Genomic DNA, 20978 nt, shown 5'->3' on the forward strand with positions numbered 1-20978 from the left:
AAATGGCTTACCCAAGACCTGAAAACATACACATATATTCATTCATTCATTCATTCATTCATTCATTCATTCATTCATTAACTCTACTCTACAACCATCTGGACAGCTATAAAGTGCCAGGCACCGCCGCAGACACTAAGAATACAGCAGGGAAGAAATCAAAGGCTCTCTCCTCACAAAGCTTACGTTCCATAATAAATAGAACGGATCTTGGATAGGCAGGGAGTAGGGATAGGACACGCTAGACAAGTGCAACATGAAGAAAGCTATGGAGCAAAGTACATAAGAGAAGAGTCGGTACAGTAGCTTTATTACTGCAGAGTTAGCACAGGTTGAGTTTGAGAAAGGTAGTCTGAGGACATTCTGAGGCCTCTGAATATAATGTATAGATATGGGGTTTAGGCCTGATTCAGGATACAATGGAAAAAAATGGTCAGACTTAAGAATTAGGAATAAAGTGATCTACATTAACAGCAGTAGTATGTTCATTATAATCACACCTAACACTTCCTGCTGACTTACCTCAGGCCAGGTACCCTCCTAAACCCTTTACATGTATTAATTTATAAAATTGGTACTGTTTTTAGCTCCAATTGCCCAAGAAGAAACTAAGGACAAAGAGGTTGAGTAACCTGCCCGAAGCCACACCCACAGCAGGGCCAAGAAGTGAACTGCCTTTGCTGTGGAGAATCCAACCTCTTGGCCACTCCATTTGCACTCATGCCATAGAAGAGGTGAGGGAGAGAAGTCAGCTAAAGGCAGGGCTACCAGTTCCTCACCAATTAAGTCCCCCTGCCTGAGATTTTATGGATTTAAATTCAGCAGCTGTGGAAATACAAAGAGGGAAAGAGACACGAGACAGGTTAAAGGAAAGAATGAACTCGATGTATTAAATAACTAAATTTTACAAACAACTGCATGTTTAACCCTGGAAGACTGGGAGAAGGCGTTCTTATCTACAGAAATGAGCAAGTTGAATGGAGGAAGCCAACTTGAAGGAAGGAAACTGAGTAGTTTTGCTCTGCACCAGATGTTAGCAGGATTCCACGGAGGAAATGCAGAAACAGGCTCAGGAAAGACATCAGCTGGAAATCTGGGGCCTTTGAAGCTCTTCCTGGTCCAGATATTTCTCTTGCAAGATGATGGGTTAGGCCACATGACTGCTGAGGTCTCTTCTGGTCTTATAATTCTATAACTTTGTAACTGTAAAGGCAGAGACTATTTTTTAAAAGTTTGAGATAAAATTTATTGGCCAAGGTAATACTTTTGCTCTTTACTGGCTTCTGCATTTATTTCTGAAACATTCTTTGTTTCAAATACAGTTTCAAAACTTCAACACCCATGAACCAAAGAAAAACTGTATAAGAAAAAAACCCAAAAACCCACATTCTGATTTGTTAAAATCAAGGATTCAAAATAGGTGTTTCCCCTTGAAATGGGAGTCTTACTGACAAAATGAGGACTCAGAAATGATGTAATTAACTCAGAGCCCTTTTTAAAAAGAATTAGATTTAATTTAGATTCCCCTCTCCTCAGGAAAACACAGTATATCCCATAAATTTTTTAACTACACACTGAAAAAGTTACATACTTTATCATAGCCAGCCATTAGCTTTTCAACTAGGGAATAAGAAATGAGAAGTCTAAACCAAAACAAGGGGTTTTATAAATGCATCGATTTTGCTTTAGCCCTTCTAAGAAAATTCACAAAAGCACAGGTAAGTATCAGTGTGGCTGTGACCCTGAAGAAATGACAACTACTGGTGGAAATATAAAGTCTGGTTTTATTATCCACAACTGAGTCTGTGAGTTGTACTAAAAATATGGTAAAAATTAATTTAGAAAGAAATAGAACCAAATACATCATCACAATCAGGGAGTATCTTCTGTAAACCGGCTCCTACGTCGCTGTGGGCTCCACTAGAGGGCAACAGAGCGTGCTCAGAAAGCAACTGGGGCTTACGGACAGTGTCTGGTTTTAGGTCACAGTTCATTTGATGTGCAAACCAGTTTCCATTTCGAATTTCCATTTCGAAACCACATTCGATCCCTGAATGCTTCTTATATTACCAAACACTATATTCTGATAAAAGCAGTCCTATTCTCATGTTAAATTTAGTCATATTGGCATTTTGACTTCTCAATAATGTATAAATCCAAATGCTTTATCCTAATAATCATCTTCCCATAAAAATATTCATTTAAACAATTTAATAACTTTTAAAGAAATTCAATAAGCAGACTATTTTAAAACGCAGACTATTGTAAAATAGTTTGATGTTTTAATATTTAAATTTAAAATATTTTATGGTTAAATCAAAACATGGTTTACACTAGTAACACTAGTAACTACCATAATGATACTATTAATAAACAGCTAACATTTGAGCACTTACTATATATCATACTGTATTTAAAACTTCACATAGTTTTCCTACACTAACCATAGAAGATTAAAAACTAGCATTCTATCCATTTTACAAATATAAAAATCAAGACTAATAGGAATAAAGAAACTTGACCAAGGACACATCACTAATAAAGAATGGGGCTGAACTAAAACTGTAATATTTGAGTATCACATGTCACATGTGATCCAGGAAGCCAACTCTCCCTTGCTGGATGTTGGGAGGTGCTGGCACCTCTCCAAAACAAACTCTGATGACAGTCAAAGTTTTGTCAAAAATAGTGACATTCTCCCATTGTACTTTACCACATAATATAGTTTTACTTTGGTGTATTTAGTAAAACTATGGCAGTAATGCAATTTACATAATATAAGCTTTATATTGCTGTATTTCATTCAGTATTATATTGCAATAGTCTTCCACAACCAAGTGAAGATATAATGATGACAATTAACAAGGAAAATAAATCATTAAAAGTTCAATACTCAAGTTCTCACACTCAAAAAATAGCAATTAGAGAGCAAAATGCTTTGCAGTGGCTTATTACCCAGCAATCTTTAGACTTCTTAGGGCCTTTACATATTACAGTGAGAAGCTGATAAAGGAATATTACACAGCTCTTAAGTGTGGGACTGAAATGACTTCTACACATCACAAGACAATAGCATAACACTCAAGTCCCAAAGAGTGAAGGCTCACCCAATGAACTGTGAATCAATTTGTGAAAGACTTTGGAAGGAGTGTGCATAGCAATGAACTCATCTGAAGTATAAGATACTTTCCCTGTCCTACAAGATCTAAAAACCCCAGTTAGTATGAAACCTGAGGAAGACATCATCACTTTAAAAGTTTAAAATGGGATAAGAGAGTGTATGAGTGTCCTATTAATGCTATAACAAATTACCACAAATAGAGTGCCTTCAAGCAACACAAATTTAACTTACAATGCTAGAAGTGAGAAGTCTGAAACCAGTCTCACTGGGCTAAAATCAAGGGGTCAGCAGCGCCGTGCTCCTTCTAGAGGCTCAATGGGAGAATTCATTCCTTTGCCTTTTCCAGCTTCTAGAAGCTGACTACATTCTTTGTCTCCATTTTCAAGGCCAGCACTGGACAGTCAACTTTTTCTTATATTGTATCTCTCTAATACTGACGCTCCTGACTTCCTCTTTCATTTATAAGGACTCTTGTGACTATACTGGGACAATCCAAACAATCTAGAATAACTTCCCCATTGCAAGGTCCATAATCACTTTTGCAAAGACTTTTGCCATGTAACACACATAATCGCAAGTTCTGGAGATTAGGATGTAGATGTCTTTGGGGGTCATTATTCTGTCTCCTGCAGTACATAATTTGTGCCCATTTGACAAGCCATCTGAAAAGTAGTTACTGGAACACAGCATTTATTTCTCTACGAAACTGCATTTAGTGTAGTTTCTGCAACAAATGTAGTCTATAAAATCCACTTGGAATTAAACTGTACCTGAAGTGAGTAATCTGGGACCTAGAAAGGGGATGCAAGAGCAAGCAAGAGCGATAAAACTGGCAGGCATTCACAGGAAATTAGATGCAGGCAGCAGGCAGAGACAGTTGAAACTAACTATATATGCATGACGTACTAATTTTGAATTAATTTTGTCACACTCCATAGTTCTATTATCTTTTCTTAATAATGACGTAACTGTGTAAAAACAAATTTTTTAGTATTTATGATTGATGAATTATCATAATTAGAAATTATAGATACATCATTCAACACACTGCTTGGCACATTGAAGAAGAGCAAAATAGTGTTGAAATTTAAATTCTAGGTTCCAGAGTCTGATTCTGCCATTTACTATACCTGTGTGGTCTTCAGCAAGTCACTTATAATTTCGGTAGCTGTTCTCAGAAATTAAAAATAGGGATACTCTAAAACAGGGTTGCTCTAAAACAGAGTATGTAAGTGCAAAGACATGCTGGGCCACTGTTAGTGCTCAATAAAATATTAAGTGTTGTTATTAGGTGAACTCAGTCAGTAGTCTTGGGCAACCAGAGAAGAGACTTTAGTGTAAAGCTGTAAATTCTTATATATTTATCCCAAAGAACTGGAATCATCAGACTGATACATAAAACTGAAGAATTTTGAAGATGACTGTCACAACTGGCTAATTATTACGTTTCAGCACAAATCTTATACAATTATTATTTATCATAAGATGCAAAATTCCAAAGCTGCTCCAATAATATTTTGACAAAATATAAGATGAAATAGTGCTTCATCATAAAAACTTGATTCCCCTGTGAAATAGTGTCGAAATTTAAATTCTACGTTCCAGAGTCTGATTCTGCCACTTACTATACCTGTGTGGTCTTCGGCAAGTCACTTATAATTTCGTAGTGCTAGTGAGGTGTAATGGGAAAGCAAAAAAACAACAACAGAAAACCTCCCAAAGGGACACCATGTATGGTGTGCGCCATGCACTGTGTGGGCCAAAGGAGTAAGAGAGGTGAGAGGTAAGACCAAAGACAAACCACTTCTGGTGCCGGAAGTTTAGAAAGTAATTTCTTTTCTTTAGAAAACTGACTAAACTACTTTAGTTCCTTGTCGGATTTTAAGTAGAATGCCATTTCACTCCTAATTTGTCTTTGTAGAAGCATACTGTATGGCTTTTGCATATACTAACTAAATGGCCTCATCCTAATCTGCTCTCTAATTCTAAGTTTCTGTTTTCCCTGTTTCATCCTTTCCAGCTAAGCTATCCAAGTTTCCTAATTAAAACTTCTCACCTGTAGTGAGTCTTTCCTAGGAGCTGAGGTGTGTGGGCTCTGGCACGAGGATTATGCACATCCGTCCATGGCTCTTCGGGCTTGCTTTCTACCTATATTCTCAGTGCAAGAGATTATCAGGCAGCCACTCTGAAAACAGGTGACCTGCAATTTTATCTAAGCTCAGCCTGTCTCAAAGGATCTTGAGTGAATTGTACATTTCACTAAACATCCAGAAGCATCATTTATAATTACTTCTTAATCTAAAATGACAAAAATGTAAAGTAAGGTGAAGTCTGGCAGAAACTTCTTTCCACGCTAGATACATAGGCTATGAGAAAACCTTAAGACTGTAGAGAAGATGTCAGGAAAAAAAATCAGGGAGACTCTCTTTTTCACCTACATCGTAAAATAAAAAGAAAGAAATAGGAGTACAGTATTTTCTGGCAATATCAAAAGTATAAATTCCCATCAATTCTGCAGAACAATCCAAGTTAGGCTTCCTGTAGAAAAGTATATCTATCACCGGATTTGCTAAATCTGAACCCAAAGAGCACTAATCCTTTGCTAGGATTTTAAATGATTATCTCATTTTTCACCTTATTTAGTAGTGCTGGTGAAGTTCCTTAAAACAGAGATTAATATAATAATCCTGTTTCTGGGTCTAGTGAATGGGCTAAGGTTGAAAAGAACACTGCCAAGATAGTTAAAAAGAATTCTCTAAAAGGCAGAGCTCTCTAGGGCAAATTATTTCCCTGAGCACTGTTCAGGGACACATCCTCCTGTAATGAGGTCCTGGATGAGGCCGGGGTGAGACGTCTTCTTCCAGCTCCTCTTAAACTTGTCACTTCTCAGCTTTTCCTTTTAATCCACTAGCCATCAGTGCAATTTGAGACAGGAAGCCCTTCCTCATTAGCAACCCAAAAGCCTAGAACATTTCAGAGGAAGGAGATGGCCATAGAGAAGCAGCAGAAAGTGGAACAGTGAGACACAGGAGCGGAGGTCCTTTAACGTCGTGAGCATAAATATCACGGCATTACTCACTGTGAGACCCAACAACACTCTAGAACTATGCACAAAACCATGTACAGCAGGGTCAACTGCAGAGAACAAAGCTTTCTTTTTCATTCATTAAGTCAGTAAGTGTTCTGTGAGAATCAAGTTTGAGGAAGATTTTGTACCAGACATTATTAATACAAGGAACACGGAAGAAATAAAAGCCTCCCAGTTCGTGTCCTCTAGGAGCTGACAATCCATTTAGGGAGATAGGTCCCTTATGAAGTGGCTACTTACAATGCAAGGCGAACCAGGATTGAATCCCAACAGAAAATGGGAAAAATACGTGGGCAGAATGTCTGCAAAAACTAATTAAATTTGAAAAGCCCAAAAAGATCTTTTCGGGGGGAAAGTAAATTTTGCCTAAGTTGAATAAATCATTTATTTACATTCCAGGCCAGTTGGTGTGTGTACACACACACACACACACACACACACACACACACACACACACACACACACACACCCCCACCCCCCCCCCCCCCCGAGACTGCAATAAACAATGCAGAGAAACATGTTCACAGACACAAATTGGCCTCGTACACACAAGATGCACAGCAGAAGAAACTGAGGCAAGGATCTCACAGGGAGAACTACAGTTCAATTCTGAAGGACACATTACCCGTTGATAAGAGGAGTCCAGCAAGGAAGTTGTAATAAATAATGACTCATCAATAATCCAGTTTATTGCAACTGAATAGTCTAATTTATACCTTTTTCTGTTTGGTGTCAGAAGAAAAATCCCATTAAAACAGGACACTCGCAAAGGGATTATCCCCAAGTAGATGGCAGGGCAGGTTCAAACATTTTTGTACTATTCAATTTAGTGTTTTACTTCAGCAATAAAAACAAAGCTACTATCACAAAAGATAGCTGTGTGCAACTACTTTACGAAAACTCTTAACCATAGTTCTTTATAAGACTTTCCTCCCCATTGTGTTCTGTACTTTGAAACATGTTCAGATCTCAGGCATTAAGTTGAATATTTAGCAAAGGCCAAGAATAAGCTCTGGAGACAATGACAGTGAGAACTCCAACAGCCTCAGAGCCTGACGCTAATTTATTGAGACGAACCAGGATCTCTTGGGAATGTAGTGCCTGCTGATGAGGCTACCATATACAGATTCCCAAACCTCGACAAAGTTTTCCCAAACATCTGATGGAGAACTTTGATTTATGGGCTGTCCAGGTGAAATGTGAACAGATGGTATCTTTTAATAATAACTGGCACATGAGTTTGTTAAGGAACTCAGTCTCCAGAAAGCACACAGCTCTCTAGAAGAAAGCACAGAGGAGTGTTTTTAGAGTCACGTACCTTGTCTTTGTCTTCCACGACATCTGCCAGGATATCATCTGGATCCAGGATTCCCCCATCTGTGTATTCTAAGTGATGAATCTTCACCCAGTAGCCAGGATCCTGCAGTAGAACCAGGAACAAGCTTCATGACTCAGAATTTTCCAAAACATAAACTACATTTTAATTTTAAAAGAAATAAACTGGCTCATTACAAATATGCTCTAGTAATAATAAAATTTTTAAACACCAAAATCAAAAGTTATCTATTTACTTGGATAAATATTTGGCATTTTTATCCTGTTTAACATAAATCAGTAAATCAAAGTATACATATTTCATCAATTATTCTGGAAAGCAAATTGCAATGCAAAAAAAATTGCTCAGCTATTTGTAAAGCATATTTAAGAAATTTTTTATAACCTACAATTTAGGTAATCCCAAGAATATTCTGGAAAGGAAAGATCTTCTTGAGGGTACTTTCTGAAATTGAGGATTGGAAGTTCACACTGAGATCCCAAAGCTGCAGGGGGCAGGGGTCAAAAGGCAAAAGCTATGACTTTGGAATAAATGAATGAAGTGAGGTGACCACAGATCTCTTAGCCCATTTGGATCACCATGCTCTCTGCGTGTCCTCAGTGCTAAAATTGGCACTGATTTTGGGAGCAAGAGCTCTAGCATTAGTTTCCATGACAGCAACTCAAACAGTGTTAGAGTTGAATGGGGGTTCACTCAATTGGAGTACTGACTTAGGAGCTTTACAAGTATTGTTTTTTTAAAACTGCTTAGGAACATAAAGTTTAAGGACAAGAACTGTTTTATCAGTTTGATGAATGACTAGATACACTGATACTACAGCTTAGAATTAAATAATGTAGCTCATTTGTTTACTTCTGTACTGCCCATTTCCAGAAAAGATATGTAAGCGAAACATTATAGTGATGAGACAAGAACATAAACCAATGAATGAAAAAAAAAAACAAAAAACAATAGTAAGGTTTTTTACCAGAACTGCCAAGCTATAATCAATTTGGTTCTGTGATTCTTAGAAAGCCCCTCAAACTGGGAAACTTTTGAGCTATAAAGCACTCAGTTTCCAATAAAGGGACACCAGTTTGTGAGAAGTGGAAATTCTTTTAGGATAAAGGTCTAAACCTTTACTACATGATCTTTATAAACTATTAAGAACTAACATAACCCACAGAATTCAAGTACAATTCTACAACGCCTAATTGAAACAGCTGTCATACAGCCTCCTCTTAAATGTCCCACACTATTAAATAATAAGTCAAGGGCATACCATTAAATAATAATTCCTTTAAAGCATCTATTCAATAGGTTTCTGAAATGTGGCCCAAGTACACAGCTTTTCCATATCTGACTTGACAAAGTAATAGGCTTTAAAAATCCAAAGGAATTCTCCTTAGCTAGGCTTTCGACATTTCAAAATTAAGTTTTCCACAGAGTATCTGAAGAGCTATTCCAAGCAAAAGGAATGGAATTCCTTTTGCTTCTAATACTAGGCTTATAAGTGGAAACACTAATGATTTATTAGAAAACCTTGCCTGATTTTATTGCCCAGATAGAGATCACAAAGACATGAGCAGTGATTATACAACCATGTAAGAAAAGGATGACACTCATCAATTGGAGTCTTTAATCAGAGATCTTTGCCAACTCAAGGTGATTGTGCTCTAAAAGGCAGCTAAGAACAACAAACTAGATTCTAATTAGGTAGAATGCTGGGGAGACGGAACACTATGCAGTGGACACTAGAACAGACAGCACGAAAGAACGTCCCCAGTAATCTTTGGGAATTAAATCTTTTTGCTACAGCCATGCCACAAGCAACATACTTCTCCAAACCTACCCAAAACTTCTGGCTGAAATCTATGGAGTATTACATTTTCCTTGTAAAAATAGCCTTCTTACAAAAGAAGTTCAATTTAATTAATTTCTATTAACTTCCACTGAGTTAGTTTTTGATATATTACACAGTGCTGTAGATAAAATCTGTTGATCTTAACCATGTTTATAAAAGATGATGTATCCTAAAGAGCTTGCTTTTTTATATTCAATTACTTAAAAGCTGACATCTATTAAGTTGTCTACTTTTTTCTCATGTTGAGTTTGTAGAAGCAGATTTTATCAACTAAGATGGAAGTAAACAACTACCCCCAACAACTGCAGTTCAAGTTAAAGTCTACCTCTCTTCCTGCCTTGTAGGAACAGAGAGAAGAAAACCAAAGACTCAGATTCAAAATAGGGAAACCCAAGAAATAGCAAGGGACTGGATCTGATCAGTGGCAAAGGGAGCAGCAGACAAGTGGCAGCAAGATGGGGTTGCTAAGTCACATACCGCTCCTCCCTCAGACATACTTGTGGGATCGAAGAGGTTCAGAAAATGAGGCGCAGGAGTTGAGACTAAGACATGTTTTCTCTAATTTTGATTCAAAAGAGTAGAGAAAAAAGTTTTACAGAACTAAATCAAAGGAAAAACGTAATTTGATATATTTTGGATTCATATATTCAGTTCCCCACCCCCACAATTTTTTAAATGAAATATATGGTGTCAGAATATAAACAGGCTATTTGCAATTTTAACTCTCCCCATTGCACATTGATACTGCATTTAATATACTCGAAAGAAGGGAAGACTAGGTTAACAGTGAGCACACACGTAATCCTAAACAAAAACAGATAAGCTATATAAAAGTAATCTCAGTTAATGGATTACACATCCAAGAGGTAAATCAACAAACACAGCACACACCAGCTGTGATTTTTGTCCCCATGGTATTTGGGCCATGGTGCTATAGATCACTATAAGAATATACATACAGTATTAGCAGCTGACAGCCATCAAAGACCATAAATTCACCCTGACTCATTTATGCATGTAAAAATTTCAACCATTACCCTGCAGTCAACATTTTGAATTTCATTCACTTGCTTTTATTACCATCAGGAACAAAACTGATCAAACATGAAAAGATGTTCATGTGCCTGTCATGATTCACACAATCACTTAGAAAAATTTACTGTATTTTTCATGATCGTGACATTTAATCTTCCTTTACATTGCAAAAATATCTCTAATACATATAACTTTAAAATTATTTTCAAAACGTCTCTAGTATATGTGCTATGCAATAAATCTTATTACTTACACTCTTAGGATCATTAAAGTATTTAAAAAGTCACATAATATACATTATGTTTCCTCCACTTCTAATAGTAACTTATCTGTTTTTTAAATAATGCACAGTTAACTTAAACCCAACTGGAATTTTAAAACAGTTTACAAGGGTGAACTGGAATAGGAAACACACGTATTACAGGAATAAGACAATTATAGGGTACTTTTAAGAATCAATGTAAAAATTGTTCCAAACAGGCATTGATATTAGTAGCAACAAATATTCTGCACTGTGGATAGATGACATGAAATCTGTCCCTATACCTTAGAAAATTTATAATAGCAAAGTTTTGAAGAACAAGAATTTTCCATCTGCAATACCTAGAGGAAGAGACTGGCAAGGCAGATACTACAATGCTGTGACTACTCAGCACTGAGATTATGTCAATAATCAAGAGGGGAAACGTGGAGGTTTCTAAACAAAATGCCTCCAGTCCAAGAAGAGACAAAAGTACCCTGCAGTGGTAGTAAGGTCCAAAAGGGAGCGAATCTCTGCATAGAAAATGCCAATTCTAGAGAAGGGCTGTGTTTATCAGTAGTGGCAATAACAGAGCTCAATAATGCAACTGGTCTTTGTAGCTTCATGTTTTTACAAGAATAATCTTACCCAGTAGAAAACAAGAACAATTGTAAAATGGAAGTTAATAGAAAATTAGAATTTTCCTTATAGAATTTAACTCCGTGAATTTGGTACAATATATCCATAAATAATTTTTCTCCATTTTCATCATTATTTTCATCATCATAATAGCAGATAATTTTTTTCAGTACTTACTATAAGCCAGAGACTGTAACAGGTACTCCATGTTTTATGTTATTAACTCATTTATCCTCAAACAGGCTCATGAAGTAGTTATCACTCCATCGAACAGACGAGGAAAGCGAGGCATAGGTAGGTAAATTAACTTACCCAAGGTCAGATGCTTAACAAACAGTAAAGACTAGGTGCATTTTTTTTAACATAGAAAAAAAAATTAGATTAAAGAACTTAACAAAAAGGACAATTATCTAAGAATAAAGCAGGGGATCATATCCATTTCTATCGCTACTTAAGTATATGGATCCAGGCAAATCATCATTACTCTGGGCCTGAGCTGCTTCGTCATTTGTGAACCTAAAGGCTCTATGGCCTTCTGCACAATGTACCGCACAGAGGCCCAACTGTAGAGGACACAAGAGGACAATAAGGAAAAACTGTGAAGTCTTTGCATAAGTGTGTCCAGTGTTTCACAAGTGAGGGAAAGTCCCCAAACATAATTCCTTGTAATCATAAAATTGAAGATTTGGTAAGCAATGCAAATAGATTTTCCAGCTAAGGGCAGAGGGGGAGCTTGGGGTACTAGAAGTTGGGTAGAGAATGACGACGGTTTATATGCATGCACATCTTAGCTAGGGACTGCTATCATAATCCTCTGAAGTTCTCCCCTCCCTCCAAGACCGGAGGAAAATCAGATGCCCCAGAATGCGCCAGGAAAGACACAGTGGCCACAGCGGGTCTGGAGGCTGTCTGAGGCAGGCGGAGAGCAGGAATAACCAAGAACAGAGAGCGGAGGAAAACAGGAGTTCCAGAAAACGACGCCTGAGCAAACACAGCAGAGCAGCGCTGACACATGAAAGGAAAGAATTAGGCCAAAAAAGGCACCAGTGAATGTAGAGCTTATTACGAGCTGGCCCTAACTGACTTCAGAATATGCCTCTGACTTCCTGAATCAGATCAACCAAGTCAAAGCTGAGAAAAGACTAGGGGAGGAAGATGAGCTGATGCCACTTTAAATAAGTATGTTTCCAAGGAATGCCGGGCAACTAGAAGAGACCAAAGGTTTCTATACTAGGTTGAAAGTAATACCTGGGAAGTTCAAAACAGAATTATAAATCTCAATTTATACATAATATGAAGGTGCATCAGTACATCTGTAAATTCACTTCCAGCTTTAAAAATCTATAATCTGACTAAAAGAAACCCAATATAGCCATACTAATATCAGGTAAAGGACACTTTAAGAAATATTACTAAAAGGGGGACATTCCATGATGACAAAAGGATCTAATGAAAAAAATTAATTCTAATTATATATGTACCTGATAGTATAATTTCAATACATATACACTGCTAAAATGAATAGTTTTTAAAAATCCACAATCACAGTGTGAGACTTTTGATAGAAAAAAACTGAAAACAAAAATGTAAGATAGAAGTTGTCTGAACAACACAATTAACAGTGATCTAAGTTACCTGTATTACATACATACACCCAAAACACTGCACCCTCTTAAATTAGAAAATGCACTTTACAAGTGCATATGGAATATATCCCAAATTTCAGAAGTCTGAATTCATTCAGAATATGTTCTCTGATCACAGTGGAATCAACTGCAGAAAGGTATCTAGAAAATGTTCACTGTTCGAAAGTTAAGAAATACAGTTCTGAATAATCCATAGATAAAAAAAGGAAATCAGAAAGTAGCTTTTAACTTAAAAAGAATTACAATAATAAAAACTGTGGGATGCAGCTAAAGCAGGGCTTAATGGGCATGTATGGCCTTCAGTGCAGGTATTAGCAAAACAGAAGAGCTAAAATCAAGAAGCTAAAAGAAGACTAGCTAGTCAAATGCAGACAGAAGGAAGAAAATATAGAGCAAAAGTCAATAAAATAAACAAATAAATAAATAAAAGTTGGTTCTATGAAATGCTTGATAAAATTGATAAATACTAGTAGGAACTGTAGAGAAAAAAATAAATAAATTTCCAGCATCAAGAAGGAAAACAAGAAATATCACAGATCTTACAAATATTGAAACAAGAATATTGTAAAACTTCAGAATTATGAAATTGACAATTTATATAAAATGAACAAACTTTTGAAGAATAAAACTTATCAAAACTGATAGTAAAAATAGAAACTATAAAAGTACAAAAACAACAATTAAAGGAATTGAATTTTTATTTAAAAACTTTCCCAATGGAATACTACTCGGCCATAAAAAAGAAGGAAATTTAACCTTTTGCAACAGCATGGATGGACCCAGAGAGCATTATGCTAAGTGAAATCAGTCGGTAAGAGGAAGACAAATACCATATGTTTTCGCTCACATGTGGAATCTAACGAACAAAGTAAACTAACAAACAAAATAGAAACAGACTCATAGATAAAGAACAGACTGACAGCCGTTGGCCGGGCTGGTGAAAAAGGTGAATGGGATTAAGCAAAAAAGATCATAGACACAGACAACAGTCTGGGTAATTATCAGAGGAAAGGAAGGTCGGGGGAGGTAGAAGAGGGTACAGGGGATAAATTTGATGGAAGGAGACTTGACTTGCAGTGGTGAACACAAAATACAATATAAAAATGATGTATTATATAACTGTACACCTGAAACCTATGTAATTTTACTAACCATTGTTACCCAATAAATTCGATAAAAAAGTAAAAATATAATAATAAAAAAGAAAATACTAGGTCAGATTACTTCATAGATAATACCGTCCTAATGTTTAAGGAAGAAATAGTGTTGATCTTATATAAATGCTTCCAGAAACTAAAAAAAGAGAAAAATTTTCCCATCCCTTCTTATGAAAACAGCATAACATTGATATCAAACACTTTGTAAGGACATTACAAGAAAAATTATAAAAATTATAAAAATTTGCATATGATACATAATATGCAAAATCTTAAAACATTTGTACATCTAATTCAATGATATATATATATAAAGGATGCTACATCATGACCAAGTGGAATTTATTCCAGTAATGCAGGAGTGGTTTAAAATTCAAAAGTCAACCAAGGTTATTCAACAAATTAATGGGAAAAACAAGCACAAAAATGAAATGATCATGTAATAGATGAAATGCAAACACTTGAGAATCGTCACCACCATTTCGCAATAGAGAGTACCTTAGTAAACAAGGCAAGCCAGTAACAAATATAAAAATAATTTTTAAATGATGTTTATGAAAGCATCAAAAAATCAAATATTTAGGAATAAGTCTAACAAAATGTATACAACCTTTATATTAAAACTTACAAAACACTGGAAAAAATTCAAGGAGAGTTTCATAGAGTGAAATTTGTAAGATGAAAAAAGGTGAAGCTCAATATTGTGAAAATGTTGATCTTGCCCAAATTAAGGCTAGTGTTAGGATTGTGAAGATGTGGAGCAACCAGAATTCTCAGACACTGATGGTGAGAGTGTGAATTTGTACAATAATTTTGGAAACCTGGCAGTATCTGAATGGATATATCCCACATAGTTCAGCAGTTCCACTCCCAGGTATATATGCAACAGAAACAAGTATATACAATTACAAAAGACATATACTAAAATATTCATAGCAGTATTATTCCTTATACCTAAATATCTGCAAGTAGCCCAAATATTACCAGCAGTAGAATGGATCAATACCATGTCGCTGCAGTGGACTAATAAACATCAACAAGGATGAACAAACTACAGCTTTATGCAATGATATGGGTGAGTATCACAGCATAATATTAATCAAAAAGAGCCACATTTTTTAAAAGTACATAGTGTGTGTGATTCCATGCAAATAATCTCAAAAACAAGCAGAAATAACTCTCAGTGTTATAAGCCAGGAGACTGGTTATCCTTTGGGAGGGAAGGGCCGTAAGTCAAAAAGGGCACAAAAGCTTCTGGAGCCCTGGCTCTATTCCTGATGTGTGCTGGCTCCATTCCTTTGAGTACTTGGGTGTGTATGTGTTATACTTTTTAAGTGTATACATAAAAATGAGAACTTTTGCTTCAAAAATGTGATTTCCTTTTTCAATCTGTAATATCTAATAATTCCCTTTACACATGACATCTCTACAGATAAAGACAGTATAAAGCTGTTTAGAACAAATTTCTTTAAAAGTGTAAGAACGAATCTTAATGCAAATAAAAGAAAGGGAATGTAGAAGCTCAAAACTGGGGAGGACAGATTATGTTCCTACTAACAGAACATGTAGCTCACTGACCACCAGCGACTGAAAGCCTCTAAAACCCAGGGTGGAGATTTACAGGCTTAAATGAGTCAACAGTGTGACAAGTCTGCTAAAAATGTTACCACCACCTTAGGCTATGAGAATAGAAGTACTGTGTCCAGAACAGAGCAAGTAATAATCTTGTTCTATGCTACAGTGGTCACACTACATTTAGAGTATTTTTTCAAAATTTAAGAGATGATTATTAATAAACTGGAGAGCACCCATTATGAGAAATAGAAATAGGTCAGCTCACTCATCAAAAGACATTCTTTGGGTCTGTTTAAATTGGAGAATGCAAAGGGAAAAAATGTTGCTATTTCAAACACAGAAGAACCACAGTTTATAGAGCAATGAGCTCTTCATGTTATCTGGAAAGACTAAAATTTCTCATTGTTAAAATTATCCCTGGAAATCTTTCAGGGAGACACCATACTGGAAACATATCCCCTTTCAATAAGTCCAACACTCTTTGTTTTTTGTCCAGGAAATAAGTATATTATTGTCTTTTCATTTAAGTACCAGATACAGCATCTGGATGATGTTGGAGGCTATGTTCTGTAAAAATTGATTATCTTAGACCCTTGGAACCACACTCTGGCGACGGACAGACTCACACTGCCATCAGCATGTGGGAACTGAGACAACAAAGGCATAGCAGAGTCTCCCATTCGGTGCTTTGGGTGGGATACACACTCATTGCTCATACAAGTTAAATTAGCTAAAAATTAGCTACAACATTAAAATTCTCATCCTCAGAGGCTCTTTTTCTTTGGTTGAGCATTTAGAGATGAATTTGTAAAAGTTTTAAATGACCACATGTGATCAGTTGAGACCCTCCCACTCATCCTGCTTCTGAGAAGCAGCAACTCTAAACCCTTTAGCTGTTGTGTTTTATTTCTTTCTTTTTGGTATTTATCTCCAAAATTCTAAATAATTTATGAGTCAAGGGATAGCAGTGTGCTTTTATTTCCAAATATGAATTTACTGAACTCTTGATTCATCAATCTGAGACGCTGTCTGTTTATACCCTATTAGGGTAGCTGAAAAATACAACTTTCTCACAGCTTCTTCTCCTTTTCACCCCCGTCTGCCCAAAATTATTAGGAAATTTGGTTAAATCTACATTCAGTGTTTTCACTACTGTGACAATGCAGATATTGCTCACTCTTGGTCAGAAACTGCTTGCTTCCTGTCTTGGGCAAATTTTTGGTTTTCTTACAGTTAATCTATTTTATTTGCTTAGTTTTCTTTGAATCTCATGCTCTCTCTTTTCTTGTAACAGTTGTATGAAATGACTCTCTACCATTTTCCATAGAGTTAAAACTGTCATAGACTCTATCAAATGTACTTGGAGTCAAGGAAATCATAAAATACCTGGAGAGTTAGAGAAAAATTGTATAGAGTATATCAAAAGCAGTGCTAAGAGGGAAGCTTATAGTATTCAATGCATATATTAGAAAAGAAGAAAGATCTAAAATCAATAATCTAAGTTTTCACTTTAGGAAACTAGAAAAGAGAACAAATTCAATCCAAAGCAAGCAGAAAAAATAAAAATAAAAATTAGAGCAGAAATCAATGAAATTGACAATGAGAAATCAATAGAGAAAAATCAATGAAACCAAGCTGGATCTTTTAAAGGATCAATAAAATTGATGTCTTTAGAACATGTTAACTAAGAAAAAAGAGAAAACTCAAATTACTAATATCAGAAATGAAAGAAGGGACATCACTACAGCTCCAATGGACATTAAAAATATAATAAAGGAATATAAACAACTCTATGCCCACAAATATGTAACCTAGATGAAATGGACCAGTTCCTTAAAAGACAATCTGTCAAAACACACAAGAAGAAATAGATCATCTGAAGACGACGTGTCTATTAAATAAGTTGATTTAATAATTAATTAATAACCTTCCAAAACAGAAAGCACCTATGTCAGATGGTTTCATTAATGAATAGACAAACACTTAAGGAAAAAATTATACAAATTCTCTATAATTTCTGTCAGAGGACGTAGAAGGAATGCTTCATAACTCATTCTATGAGGCCAGGAGAACCCTAATACTAAACAGAAGAAAACATTGAAACTACAAACCAATCTCTCTCATGAACATATATATAAAAACCCACAGCGAAATATTAGCAAATTGAATCCAACAATATATAAAAAGAATTGTACACCATGAACCCCTCCCCCCAAGTAAGATTTATCCTAGGTATGCAAGGCTTGGTTAACATCAATAATCAATTAATGTAATCCATCCTATCATTAGACTAAAAACAAATAAAACACCACATGATCATATCAATAAATGCAGAAAAAACTTCCACAAAATGCAATACTCAGTCATAAAAACAAACAAACAAAACCTCTTAGTATATTAGGATGAGAGGGAAACTTTCTCAACTTCATAAAGAATACCTACAAAAAATCTACAGCTAACATCATACTTAATGGTAAGAAACTCAAAGCTTTTTCATTAAAATCAAGTATAAGGCTAGGATGTCCCCTTTTATCACTCCTTTCAACACTGTACTGGTAGTTTTAGCTAATACAATAAAGAATAAAAGTAAAATGTATACAGATGGGAAGGAATGAAAAAAACTAACCATGTTCGCAGATGATGTAATTATTGATTCTTTCAGATTTTCTACATAGACCAAAAACACTTGAAACTAATAAGAGATTACAGCAGAATACAAAGTTAATATGCAAAAGTCAGTCACTTTCCTGTATACCAGCAATGAGTGGAATTTGAAGGAAATGCACTACACTATTTACATTAGCATCCCCGAAATTGAAATATTTAGGCAGAAATCAAACCAAGTATGTTTAAGATCTGTATGAGGGGGTAGAGGTGGGCCAAATAAAGCACAGAGGATTTTCCGGAGCAGTGAAAATATTCTGTATGAGACCATAATTATGGATACTTGTCATACTTTTGTCCAAATTTACAGAATGTACAACACAAAGAATGAATCATAATGTAAACTATGGACTATGGGAGATTATAATGCGTCAATGTAGGTTCATCAGTTTTAACAAATGTACCACTCTGGTGGGGGACATTAACAAGGGCAGAGGTTATACATGTGTGGGGGCAGGGGTACATGGGAAATCTCTTTACCTTCTCTCAATTTTGCTGTGAACCTTAAACTGCTGTAAAATAAATAGTCTTAAAATAATTTTTAAAAAGTAGATGGCTCCCAAACACACCTCTAACAAGATTCATTACTGGGCTCCAGCCCTACAGATGCCCAAAACTGAGTGTGCGGCTTTCAAAACCCTAGGTTATTTCTTTTCTCAGTGAATAGCAGTATTTTTCCAGTTTTGTGAGCCAAAAATCTAGGATTCACATATACCCATCTCCCTCACCCGTACATGAAATCCATCCACAAATTCTGTAGATTCTAGCTTCTAAATCAACTTCAAATCTGTCTCCTTTTCTTCACTTTCACAACTACATCCCTAGTAAAGTTAACCATCGCCTCTTGCCTACACTACAGAAATATTCACCAAATGGTCATCTATCCCCTTTCCTTCGAATAATCCATGCCCTTCCTAGAGTCATGTGCTTGGAGTTCTAATACTGCTTTAATCCCCAAAGCCCTTCTTCCTTGCCTGAAATGACCTTTATGTTTCCCTGTTTTAATCTTTGCTCTCATCTCTCTAGGCTCAACTCGGATACCTCCACATCTCACACATGACTCCTCCAAATCTCCAATTAGAATGAGTCCCCTCTTCTACCATGCTCCCACATTACCCTGTTCACACTGTGCTTCTATATCTATTTCATTTTGCCTCTATGATGAGTGGTTTGTATGTTTCATTCTCAAGTGTATGTGCAATGTCTTCATCTTCTTAATATGCTCCCTTTACTTCTGCTCCCAAGAGCCCAGCCCAGAATTATAAAAGAGGCATGAGTTCAATGAGCAGCAAAGTCAATTACTGGTGATTGCCATACAGATAATATCCTATTTAGACATAAGAATGGTTAGGACCAGAGTATGAAAGTGCACTGCCCTATTAGGCAACAGGAAACAGCCAATCATCATTCACTAAATAGTTACTGAACAGCTTTTGGCTCTATGAAGGACCAAGTCACAGTCACAGAGTTCTTGAAGAGTTTGCCACCTCTCACATACTGCCCAAATGTCCCCACATGCCCTCTAAGCACTCTAAAACTCAGTAAGGGATACACCAATCACTGTCATAGCTAAACTTGCTTCCCCAGTAATTCTACTTCTTTGCAATACAGTTTTATTATGAAAAATATAGGAAAATTAAATTAGATGTCACAGACTGATTCGTCAAACTTGGACTTTAATCAAATAACTTCATTTTGCAGATGAAGAAACTGAGGCCCAGATTAGTTGAACATATTCCCTGAGGTCACAAAATTGGCCTCTGGCACAGCCAAGACCATAGCACAATTTTCCTGAGGCTTGGCCTAGTGAGTTGGCACTTGCTCTGTATAAATTAGAAGAGGTCATAGCCATGGATGGTTGGAATGGTTGGAATTTTATACCCACTGATTGAGGAATGTGTCATGAGGAATTTTATACCCACTTCCTCCAAAATAAGGAAATTTGCCACTGGGTGTGGGGCCACAACCCTGAACCAGATGGCACAGGAAAGCCATGCCAGAAAGAATATACTTGCTCTGTAGGGAGAGCCCTTGCAGCCCTTTTAACAGAAGCCAAACAGCTGTAGGGCAGGGCATTCTTGGGCAGGTCCAACTTTCACATGGTCAATAGCCATAGTCTATTCTTCAAGACTACACCAACACCATTCACAAATTATATATATATATATATTTGAATCATCTTTTCAAATCCTAAAGTGGGGACATTTTGTACTTTTTAAAGAATTATAAAAGTCTGGATTAAAGAACGCAGTCAAAACTATCAAGAAAATCACAGCCATAAACACAATTAATACACAATAGGGTTTTAAGAAGCCATTCTCCCCAAATTCTTAACATTTGTAAATCAGTACAAACATTGTCACTTGGATCTTCTTCATGAGAGCAATGCTAAAACTTGCTAAAATTGAACCCAGCAAATATTTACATAAAATATTTACATATGCCAAAGTCCCTATTAGATACAAGCTTTAAAACTAATGCCCAATAAACATGATAAAGAGTGACGTAAAGAAGGGAGCTAGAAGATACTGACTTGTCCTTCAACTGCCTCATTCTACCCATCTTGTATGTATTCACTAATGAGCACAGGAGAAAAAGTCGTACTGCTGCTGCTATCTGAAATTCACATATCT

At 36.1% G+C, this 20978-nt stretch overlaps 1 protein-coding gene across 1 annotated transcript in view; it reads right to left on the reverse strand.

The window, feature by feature from the left end:
• Nucleotides 1–20978, reverse strand: part of PARD3B (par-3 family cell polarity regulator beta) — an 852378-nt gene that overhangs the window by 739048 nt on the left and 92352 nt on the right. Inside the window, exon 2 of the mRNA XM_087819630.1 lies at nt 7528–7629. Coding sequence (XP_087675756.1) covers nt 7528–7629 — 102 coding nt within the window. The remainder of the gene's footprint in view (nt 1–7527; nt 7630–20978) is intronic.

The sequence above is a fragment of the Miniopterus natalensis genome, chromosome 8 (assembly GCF_054644295.1).
Source record: "Miniopterus natalensis isolate mMinNat1 chromosome 8, mMinNat1.hap1, whole genome shotgun sequence".
Lineage (NCBI taxonomy): Eukaryota > Metazoa > Chordata > Mammalia > Chiroptera > Miniopteridae > Miniopterus > Miniopterus natalensis.